This window comes from Penicillium manginii, assembly GCF_028828005.1.
Source record: "Penicillium manginii strain IBT 31320 chromosome Unknown utg000001l:1.0-3466041.0:1.0-3467806.0, whole genome shotgun sequence".
Classification (NCBI taxonomy): domain Eukaryota; kingdom Fungi; phylum Ascomycota; class Eurotiomycetes; order Eurotiales; family Aspergillaceae; genus Penicillium; species Penicillium manginii.
Window position 1 is genome coordinate 3,284,459 of NW_026643102.1, and position 10,978 is coordinate 3,295,436.

The 10,978-nt window shown below is 49.3% G+C and overlaps 4 protein-coding genes across 4 annotated transcripts; 3 read left to right on the top strand and 1 right to left on the bottom strand.

The window, feature by feature from the left end:
* Positions 1-615: 615 nt before the first annotated feature.
* On the top strand, positions 616-2,149 carry N7533_001217 (uncharacterized protein; the record flags this gene model as incomplete). Its single annotated transcript, XM_057097867.1, has 2 exons — positions 616-1,734; positions 1,811-2,149. 2 exons carry the CDS (start codon positions 616-618, stop codon positions 2,147-2,149), a joined length of 1,458 nt encoding a protein of 485 aa, XP_056966360.1.
* Positions 2,150-5,835: 3,686 nt separating this feature from the next.
* Positions 5,836-6,303, bottom strand: N7533_001218 (uncharacterized protein; the record flags this gene model as incomplete). The annotated part of the gene is made up of 3 exons (XM_057097868.1): positions 5,836-5,954; positions 6,017-6,224; positions 6,274-6,303. 3 exons carry the CDS (start codon positions 6,301-6,303, stop codon positions 5,836-5,838), a joined length of 357 nt encoding a protein of 118 aa, XP_056966361.1.
* A 1,366-nt stretch (positions 6,304-7,669) lies between these two features.
* Positions 7,670-8,480, top strand: N7533_001219 (uncharacterized protein; the record flags this gene model as incomplete). Its single annotated transcript, XM_057097869.1, has 2 exons — positions 7,670-7,772; positions 7,873-8,480. The coding sequence occupies 2 exons, from the start codon at positions 7,670-7,672 to the stop codon at positions 8,478-8,480; spliced, it is 711 nt and encodes a 236-aa protein (XP_056966362.1).
* Positions 8,481-9,233: 753 nt separating this feature from the next.
* Positions 9,234-10,520, top strand: N7533_001220 (Acyl-CoA N-acyltransferase; the record flags this gene model as incomplete). The annotated part of the gene is made up of 1 exon (XM_057097870.1): positions 9,234-10,520. The coding sequence occupies one exon, from the start codon at positions 9,234-9,236 to the stop codon at positions 10,518-10,520; it is 1,287 nt and encodes a 428-aa protein (XP_056966363.1).
* Between the last annotated feature and the right edge of the window lie 458 nt (positions 10,521-10,978).

The window sequence follows — 10,978 nt, forward strand, 5'->3', positions numbered from 1 at the left end:
AACTAGTCTACTTGTTGCATCTAGAGACCCTGGTCATTCTTATTCTTATCCTTATTTTATTTCCTTCTAATAATTAAAAGTAAATGTACCTACTGTAATATCTATTCTAGACTCATTTGAGGCTATTTTTGCATTTTACTCCCATACTTACTATAGTACTTACTATACTACTAATACTCCTTTGACTTCTTTGTACCCCTCCCTCCCGCCCTGCAAATCACCTGGTCTGCCTGCTGATCACCTCATCCTCAGCCCTCCCCCCCTTTCTCCCTTTCCTCTTACTCTGGGCTGCCTGCGATTTTCCCATCGCTTTCATCCACCGGCTGTCAAACTCCAACATATGCTAACCCTCCTAGAGACGCAGAGTCAAGACAGCCAACTCTTCACGAAGGCATCCTTGGGCAACCTTGGGCATCAATGATGGAAGATCGCCTAGTCTCCACATTCCAGATAAGATAAACCTCATCTTCCCCACGCTTGACCGCTCTTATTCGCATTGGACCGGGTGGCCTGATCCTCGACATCTGCTCCCCATTCCTACTTGGTTTCTCATATTTATTATACTCGACCCTTATATCCCCTCTCCTCCTTCTACTTGATCCATCTTAACTGGCCATGCAACCGAATCACTGCGACCTGCTCGGTCAGGTGCGCGAGCCCAGAGCCGCCCGTCAACTGATGCGCGATGGCCATCCGCGAGATCAGAGTGGCCACCCTGGTCAGCCTCGAACATCCGGTGCGGCGCCCATGAGATCAGAAGGTACCTACACCATATTCATCCCCTTTTATATCCTGCGAGCCAGCCTCCCCCTGCCGATCGGATTTCGTCATGGATACCTTTTGCTCAACACCATGTACTCACTACGATACTATATAGATTCGTGGATCGAAGTCTCCTCCCAGCCCTCGAGCTCGTCTCTGTCCTCGGCCGCCACAAACGACGATATAATAACAACCGGTCTCCAGGTGGAACATCGCGGGGGAGGCATGCAGCAATACCGCAGTCGACGCCGACGAATGCAGCACCTCGCAGCCGTGACCACTGCCCAGGTTGACTACTCCTCCAACACGGCGAGCAGCAGCCAAGAAGAATACGATGAAAGTGAAAGTGAATCGGATCCGCCTATGAGCAGTTCCAACGAAGATATTGGCCCAGCCCTCCGCGCACCGTTACCTGCACCCTCCCACTCCGATGACGATGCTTCCAGCGACGACGACGAAGATGATACCTCAACTGCCCTGGGTATGGGTATAAGCCCATCTCCATTCGTGCCACAACCAAATGTATTCAGCCACCCACCAAACACATCAGATCCATCATGGACCCGCCCCAGCGAGACCCGACGATCCCAGCCCAGCGTCATGTCAACCTCTAGCCGGCGCCCTTCCATTCGCCGCGAATCATACCCTAGTAGTGCTCGACCATACCGCCGCTCCCAGCAGTCATCACAACATAGTCCATTTAATATGTTCTCGCCTTCACATCACGCAGACCACGATGCTGCACTGCGTGCCAGCCTATCAACTCTCCTCTCATGCGCAGCCGCAGCCCGCGGTCTCCCCAAATCAGACTCACAACCCATAAACACTCCCTCCGGCCCATCTGGTCCGACAACACAACCAGCAGCATTCCGACTGGTTGGTGAATGCGTCGCGATGGGAGAAGAAAGTGGCGAAGAGTACCTCGAAGATGAAATCATCTCTCCCCGGAACACGGAAACCAGCCCACCATCAGTGGGTCCACCCCGCCGAAGGCACCCCCCGCTCCCCAGACTCTTCCGGCCCACCATCTGCGAACGCAAAAGCCAAGCGACGCTCAACCTCGCCAAAAGACCGCATCTCCTCGTCTAAAAAGAGTCGGCGCGTCAGTGTGGCAGACCCAACCTCGATCACCACGAACACGCCCGTCAGCCCAACTGTCATGACATGGGTGATCAGCGCGGGCGTGGTCGTCCTTTTCTCCGCTATCAGCTTTTCCGCCGGGTATATGCTCGGTCGGGAGGTTGGGCGTGCGGAGATGGGTCTTATGGGCGATGGCGGTGTCCCCGGTGCGCGCTCTTCTGCTGCTTGTGGGCAGGAGGCTGTTCGCGGTGGACTTAAGAGAATCCGGTGGGGGACTGCTGCCGCTGGCTCTGCAAGTTTGGCCTAGATTGTGGGTTGGGTTGGGTTTATTTGTGTAGTTGGCTGGTTAAGTGCCATTTCCATGGCATGAGTCAAGTGAAACCAAACGGCAATGATAACGATATAAAGAGAGCGACTTACGATGTTGATGTTGATGTTGACAGAAGCATCCGCGCAGCTTGTCTACATTACGATGGTGCACTTTCTCTTCTTCCCTCCCCCTTATTCTTTGACGATGTCTTTTTCTTTCTGATCTCCCCTTCCTACCACCTTATTTTCTATCGCATGATTTTGTTTGCTCCGTATTGGTATGCATTTGTCAAGTTGCCACCTGCAAAAAATGGGTGTTTTCTTTTCGAATTTTGATTCATTCTTATCTTCTTTCCGCATTTGTCTTTCTCTTTCTTTATTCGATGCTTGTGGCAGTCTTATACGTGTTATACTCTGGAGTTTATAGGGAGCATTCGAGGTGGCCGTGGTGTGGATGTAATATCGACTTGAATTTATACCCTTCGATATTGGTTATTGTGCCCAGGAAGTGTTCACTCTTAATATATTAGGCTATAGTAACCTTGGAAGTATCCGCCAGCCCTGGTTTAAGCTCTGGAGTTGCACTTCACGTGGAAGGATAACTTGAGAGGTATTTCGTTTCGACAGTCAACCGGCCCCGCAAAGCGATCCAACAAAGGTTTCGTCTCTCTGATTGTCGAACATTCGCGCAAAAGGAACACATGCCCATATCTATAGTATGGACGCCGAACGAAACCACCCGCCATACCGTCTCCCTCATTCGAATCGAATCGAATCGAGGGGACGTGAATCAAATCAAAGCGGGTAAAAGAATGAGTAAAAGGACGAAACAAACTGGACTCACAATTCAACCACTATATAAAACTCGCCTGAAGATTGCAAAGGAGAATATAGGCTTACGTTAGATAGGATCTGAACTGGGAAGAATAAGAAGAGATAGAGGAAATAAGAGTATAAAGAAAGATAAATTGTGGAAAACGAAAGCCATCAAGGATACGATAGGTACATAATCGAAAAGGAAACCACAATGGGAATTATAAGACCGGATACAAAGAAATGCCACTGCAGAGCTGCGCCGAGCAGAAGCCCGAATGGATCAGAGAGACGAGCGGGGGTCGCAAATTCTCGAGGAAAGGTTTCCCATTCCGAGAACCGAACAGTAACTACTCGATACTGCACAGTTATGTAGACTAAACCCCTGGCCTGCTGCATTTTAGTCGTACTACGTTGTATGCATTCTCAAATAGCGTACGAAGTACCCACGGAGTAACTACCTAGGTATCCTATGCCCAGGTACAACCTTGGAACTTGCACGATATGCATAAACATACCGAAGAGAGTGATATAGTAACCACAGAGCAGATCCGCCCGAGTCAAAGCCGACCCGAAATGAATCAGGGAAGTGCCGAGGACGATCATTCATCCCTCTACCCCTGCCTGCAAGTCAATGCAAGTGGTAGATCTCCAACTCGACAAAAATTGCCAATAGCCAGTCAAACCCTTTCAAGCAAAACACTTCCAAAAGCCGAGGAAACTTTGTCGGGGTTTGGGGCTGACTACCTAGACCAGATCGGATTCGACGAGAATCGAGGACTAGCCTATTGTTTGAACTCCGTATATACCAGGTTGTTCGATTGACCAAGTTCCAAGTTTTCCATTGATCTTCCTCCCCAATCAATCCGATATCACATTGGAATCTTGGCCGACCTGGGCAAGAGCCGCGCGCAACCCTGTTGGGTATTATTATAATTATTTTTGGCGATTCATAGATCCATGATCTCATCGGGTGGAGACTATGCGTAAGGCTGGCCATAGTTCTAGACTAATGCAGCCGCGCCACAATCTACTGTTTCCCAAAGGGGAGGACCTCGGGAGTTGTGGCTGGTGAGGCTGTAAGGGGTAGGAGTCTGGCTGGTTTCAACAGCAGGATTGAACAGAGTTTCTCGCTTTCGATTACTTGACTCGTGCTGTGGCTTTTTGCAGGGCTCTTCAGGGGTGGCCTCGTGCTGGTCTTGGGGTAAGTTTGGTCCTGCAGGATCTTAGTTTAAAGTGATATTACGAATTCTATTTACTATATTTGCTAATACTACCTAGTAATCCAAGGTTCTCGTGATCCGAGTCCTGAATGGGATGGAGGGGATGGGGCTGGATGGATGTGATTGTTCCTGCTTTTTCCTTATCGAGTAAAAATCTGGGGATATTGGTTCCCATTCGAATCGATGTTCAAGTTGTGATTTCAATCCAATTATTCGGCTGTACGGAGTATCCGATCGACTTGTACTTTGTTCCAGTTCCTTATGATCATCACCTTCCGTTCATCCGATCACATCAAATATATTAAATCATATCAGGCTTCAAACAGGCTACAGACTACGACATGACGATTATAGGGTCGTACATGAGACGATGGACAAAGTGAGGCGAACAGATAAGGCAAAGCCTGCACGGTGTGGGGGGTAGTACTCCGTCCTGAACACCGTCCCTGCACCTGCATCTGCACCTGAATTCAAATACCTTAACACTATTAAGCCCTGCCCGCAGTGTAGCACAGAGGCAGGGCACAAACGCCCAGCTCCACATAAAATGATTGGGTATCTGGAGTCCTCAGAATCTCAAATACCTTGCAATTGATGGGGCGCACTATTAGATCGGCACGGGTCGGGCCTCTGCTCAGACCAGATGCACGGAGCGAAGGATTGGGAGGATTTGTGAGTATGTCGGTGGTGAATGAGTGATGTGATGATGTTTTGATGAGAGACTAGTACTAGTTAGTGCGAAACGACCAAGATAGATGATCTTCGATCCAAGCTCATGACTGGCCCGATCAGGGGGATCATTTCTCCATAGCCTCGTTGTTTGCTATTCTTCCCCATCTCCCTCTTTTCACGTAGTTAGCGCTGATCTAGACTAGACTCTTCCATCTCTGCCTACTGGGTATGGAGTATCCACGGGATTCGATTTGGGTTTGTTGGGTGCGGATAGCTGGCGATCGCTGCCTTGTCCATGCTAGTGTAGCATATTAGATTCACGCTTCGACCGAGAGCAGTGTGAGCTCAGACGCTGAGCGCGATGATCTGCGTGAGGGGCCGCCAATGCGAGTCATTCCGGGATTTGATATTTATTTTTGCTTCTGTTCGTCCCTGTTCCCTGGTTATGCAGCTGCTACGGTTGCACTGGCGTCGTGCTGCGAATGCCGAGTGGGGAGGTTCTGTTCCAGTTTTACTGTTGGTGTGTAGGTTCCTTGCGGTCGGGATGGCCGTTCTATTTTCTTTTTTTCTTTTTCATTTCTCATTTACTGGGATGTGGGAAAGTGGCCTGGCTTCAATGTTCAATATTGACTAGCTATGTACTTTGTATACAGTATTCTGTTCTGCTTTGTATACAACAAAAATATGTCCATGATCCGTCCCAATCACTTAATATGCAAACCGGAACACCTTGCTGAATTGAAAGATAAAAAGAAAAGAAACAGAGTGGCGATGACATAGGGAAAAAAAGCAAAAATAGATCAGGCGCCCGCACTGGGAGACCTAAATGTCATGGTCGGTTCGAGTTGAAGATGTGGAAGAAAGTAAAAGGACTTCAAGGGAGTCCCAAAGAGTTGAAGAATCGGCTGTAGACGCTGGCTGAATATGCAGAATCGAAAAAAAGAGAAATGTTCGAGAAGGAAGGAAAGAATGCGGTTCATGCAGTGTATGCAGTCGCCTCAGATCCTCGGCGATATTTAAAATCGTCCCGGCTGAGCAGCCGACGCTTGAATTGAAAGCGACGTAGTTTAGAAACGAACCGGCAAGATAGATTTTCTAAGATACAACAGTTAGCAAGAGTGAAGTAGAGAAAGACCGCATACATTTCATGAACGTACCATTTGGGCGGCGAGTTAGCGTCGTTTTATCGAGGGGTTGAGTAGTATAAGCCGCAGCCCAATAGCCTGTATGGCGGTAACCGGTGAAGCTGCAGCTAGTAGGGTCGTACTGCGGTTGTAGAGCTGCGACATGTGGGTAGAGCGTTGCCAACGGGGAGAGAAGTTCCTCTGGTGGAGGTGAGCGTCTACTGTCGAAAGACTCTCGGGACTGCCGATGGTTAGAGTTGGGCTGTGACGAGGCGAAGGAAGAAACATACATGAAGTTCATAGTTAGATTTGTAGATCATTGTGGAAAGAATGTATGATTGCGCGAAGTGTGGATGTGCGGTGGAATGCGGGGGCAAAGCCGGGAATTGTTTCAAAAAATGCGGTGCAGAAAGGTTTAGATGGTTACAGAGACGCAGATGCGTTGCACAGAGGCTTTGCAGAGATATTATGTGCACGTTCGGTCTTTAATGCGCTGTGTAAATGCAGGTTGAGATTTAGTGAGATGCAAGATGACCTGACCGGACCTGGCTGCATTTTAAAGTAAAAAGGGAATGAGCGGGGGCTTGGACGTCAAAATGATTTGTATTTTAGCGAGCCCCATGTGGAGGCCGATGATGTCCAGGAAATCGGGAGTATGAATCATGATTATGGAGTAAATGAAAATTCTTATTGGGTGGAATTTACGATGGGGGCCATTGGGGCAGGGGATCGGGGTGGCCGAGCGCAATACGAGATCAGATCGGATCGGGTCAGCTTTAATCTATCTCGCTAGTGACTGACCATTCAGGTTCAGGGCAAGAAGGTGGAGTGCGAAGGGCTGATGTTCTGTTGATAACTTCTGTAATAATTATAGTAATAATAGACCTCACCAAGCGAGGTTTCCAGGTTCATCCTGGTCAACCCATGCTCTCTTTTCCTCTCGTGTCCCCCTTGCAGACTGCGTCCACGTTACTGTAGGGAGTCAACGTCACTGGGATAGTTAGGGTATGAACGGAGTACGGAGTACTCCGTATTGGTACTTTGGTCATGGATTCCAATGGTTCACACCTGACAGAATTATTATTTTGAGTAGTATGAGGTCGAATATGAATATTCCAGATATCTTGACGATCACCGAATACATCCGTGACCATCTCTAGGATGTCGCACAGGTCCAGTGTCTTGACGAGGGGGAAAATGAAACCGGGTGCTTCAATCGATAGTGGCTGCACTATTGACGCTAGCCCACACTTCTGGGTCCAACCCCCACTTTACGCTTAGTGATTCTTAATATCCCAGTCTCCACTAAGACAGAAATAGTTTAGTGGATAAATGCAACAAGAGTCTCTGACAAAGGACTTGTACAGCCACAGGCTCGGTCTCTCCGTGGCTAGTGTGTGGCTTTCACCTTACTCGATAGCTTCGTGCCTTGATCCACTCCTCCCGTCAGGGCCGAACTAGTCCGCCCTTGATCTTCAGATGTGATCTCTTTGGGTATCACACCGACCCTTGGGTCTCGGTAGCCCCGGCGCGGGGGGATCGCTAGAGCTAAAAAGTATAAGGGTACCATCCCACCCATGCCTCAGTCATATCATATCACACAGTATTCTCATACTATTCTCATACTATCACAACCACAATCTCGACTCCACAAGATACTACACTCTATTATATCCATGATCGAACATGTCACTGAGCATGCAGGGTTCAGGAAGAGAGTGCTGGGAAAACTCACCGCGTATGGATATCGACCTGCACGCTCCCTTTTCGCAAGAGCAACCCGCTCCAAGTATGTTTCTTCATTCCCACTTCCTCTGCACCGATTCTTCAACCATCAAAGTTGAACTCCATCTCCCTCATTGAACCCAATCTGAGACCCACCCCTCCAGGATCTCTCGTCGAGCGAGAAGCTGAACGCTCCGCGCATAGACGCGAGTCCTCCCTCGACCAGGGCATAAATTATCACGAAGCTCGATCCCTCCTGCAAGACGGGGAATTTGGTCGCATTGACCCCACTGGCTGGTATACCCACTATAAGACCTGTCTGCAACATTTTGTCGAATTCAGCCAATTCAATCCGACTATCCAATCCATCGCAGCCTTTATCAATATCCGCCTGCCTGCTCAACATCCTGTCGACCCGACCAACCCGCAACTTGAACCTGCCGCCTCATTCATTTCACTCCGACCTTACGTGCGCCGTTTAATTATCACTGCACAAGACACGCCTGTCAACATGCTGGCTTTCTTTGGTCCAGACTGGGAAGCAGGTGTTGGTTGTATTTACAAACAAGAGCGCACTAATTACCTCTTCGCGGCGAAGAGTAGTGGCTGGGCGGACACCAAGGCTTCCTATGATATCCTGCCCGACGAACAGACCCCATTCTTACGTCCTCTCCGCGACCCCTCTGAGGATGAGATCCGTGCTGCAGAGGCCCGGTGGAGCGAGTGGCTAGCAATGGAGGATTGGATGGTGGGGGCACGCAGTCCGTGGTAAAAGGGGATGGTGAAATGGATGTATTGATGGATGGACGGGTGGTGATGAAAGTTTCACCCCCTTTGATGAGCATTGACGATTTTCCTTGATTATTTTTCTTTTGTTTTTCTGTCACTTTCTCTCCTTAATCAAAACTAAGGCTCGTGCGAGGAGTATTTTCCGGCGTTGCAGATATGTCAATTGGCCGGCGTTGGATTATCACAAATACCACACTTGAATATTCCAGTCTACTCTATGATCAGTAATCAGTAATCAGTAATCAGGAAGCAGGGATCCGATACTCCGTACTTGGATAAAATGTGACAGGCTTGGGCTACCACGAGATCAGCGAAATGATCGAATGATCGCCCCGATAGCCCTAAATGCATCATTGACAACCCTGTGGATCCTGTCAGAATCGATAGTACGCACCGCCACACCATGACAAATAGGTACAATATTTCTGATGAGCTATGGTAGTCTGATTATCCCCATTTAAATGAATATCCTAATTAATTATTAGCTAGATCCATACAATACTCCATACTCCGTAATTATACCACCACTACTACCCTACCAGCTTATCCCGTTTAGCCGGCCCGCAGTGACTCAGACACGTCAACCTGTCACTTCTCCTTCCACACTTCTTCCATCTCCATAATCCAATAATCAATAGTCTCCCCTTCCCCAAAGCTGAACTGACAGCTCCAATCCACCTGGGTCACGCAAGCCCAGAACCAGGTACTCGGGTCCAACCCACCCCAGCCTCCAAAGATGACAGCGGGAACTCAAGCCCAAACAACCACCAGAACCATCTACGAACACGATGCGCATGCGCTAATCCTTCCATGTCTCGCATCGCATCTTCCACACTCCATCTCACTTTTTCGACGCATCCAGCATGGTGTCCATCATCCAACCCGGTCCGCCAGGGTCTTGGCCACTTTCCCACCAGGCGCTCGTCCCCCTGACGACGCGCCGTGGCTGGCTGCGCGAGTGGACCTTTTCCGCGGTCGCGAGACCCAGATGATCGTCTACTCTAGTCTGGAGAAAGGTCAGACGTCAAACAAGCCGATCAAGATCGCCGACACAATCCCTGGCACTGAAGGGGCCGAGAACAATAATCCATCAACCTCCTATATTGTTTCCACCTTCAATGCGCCCGATCCTGTGCTCGACATAGTCCGTGACCAACTAGTCTCACTACTCGCCTACATCAAAATCAATCTACTCCCGATCTATCTAGCTTCACTTTCAGCTGAACCTCCAACCGAGAAGACATCTCACAATGGATCTACCACTAGCACCAACACCAGCACCACTAAAGCTGTCACCCTAATTCCGGCCCCACCACCAAAAGCCTTCCTGATCGGCTCTCTGCACACAGCCTTATTCTCCCTCCTGCAAGAAACAGGCTCGGAAGTTTTCGCTGCTTCGAAATCCGCCCTTGACGGGTCGTCCGCGACCCCAGTACCCGGTCTCCGGATCCATCGCTTCGACGACCCACCATACTACAAATTCTTCTTCCGACGGGCGGCGTTTACTCAGGACACTAGCTCAGGGTTACCGACAGGCTACCGGTTCCATGATCGGGAGGGCAAGATCGGTGTCCTCGAGTCACAGCTTGATCTAGTTCAGAGCCGGACGCATATTCCCCGCTCCAGAGCGCAGTTGAGTTTGATGCCTGGGTCGGCGATTTATGTGGACTTGCCGCAGGGTGAAGGTGTGGCCGAAGAACAAGGGGAAGAAATGCCTATTGCGTGGGCGTTTTTGGGCCTCGATGGGGCCTTGTCGACGTTGCATGTTGAAGAGGAGCATCGGGGGAAGGGTCTTGCGCTCGCGTTGTCTAAGGAGACTATGCGCCGGGGCTTAGTTTCTGAAGGTGTTTTTGGGGCCGGTGCGGTTGATGTGCAGGGGGATGAGGAGCTGGTGGGTGAGATTGAGGGATGGGTGCATACGGAGGTTGCGCAGTATAATGTTGCTAGTCGGAGGGTTATGGAGAAGATTGGGGGTGAGGTTTTGTCTACTGTTATGTGGACGGTTGTTGAGGTTTGTGATTGAGGGTGTTGTGTAGATATTCTCAAGTCCATATAGATCATGATGTGTACATGATTTGGTATACACTCGAGTAGACTAGATGTGATGATTTATGAGAGTGAAGACTTGGAGCTGATGCAATGAATGAATTCCACCTGGGCAGTGATCTCGAGAAACTTCCAGGGTTGAACTTGCGAAATTTCTCAGTACTATTAGTACTCCGTACCTACTAATTGTTTACTCCTAGCCTGAGCCTCAGAATAGACCAAACCTGGCGAGAGTTAGTATCTACCTAGGTACTTGGAAGGTATAACATTCAAGTATGGACGTGCCCAGGTGCCCAGGCGAGAACCTTTCAAGGTTGGAAACTTTGAAGCTTCAAGTTCAGAAAGTGAATCGCAAGTTCCATGGACAGGTGTACTACTACTTGGTATATCGACACAATTTGAACAGCCCTGGAGGACTGCAGATAAAATACCTAG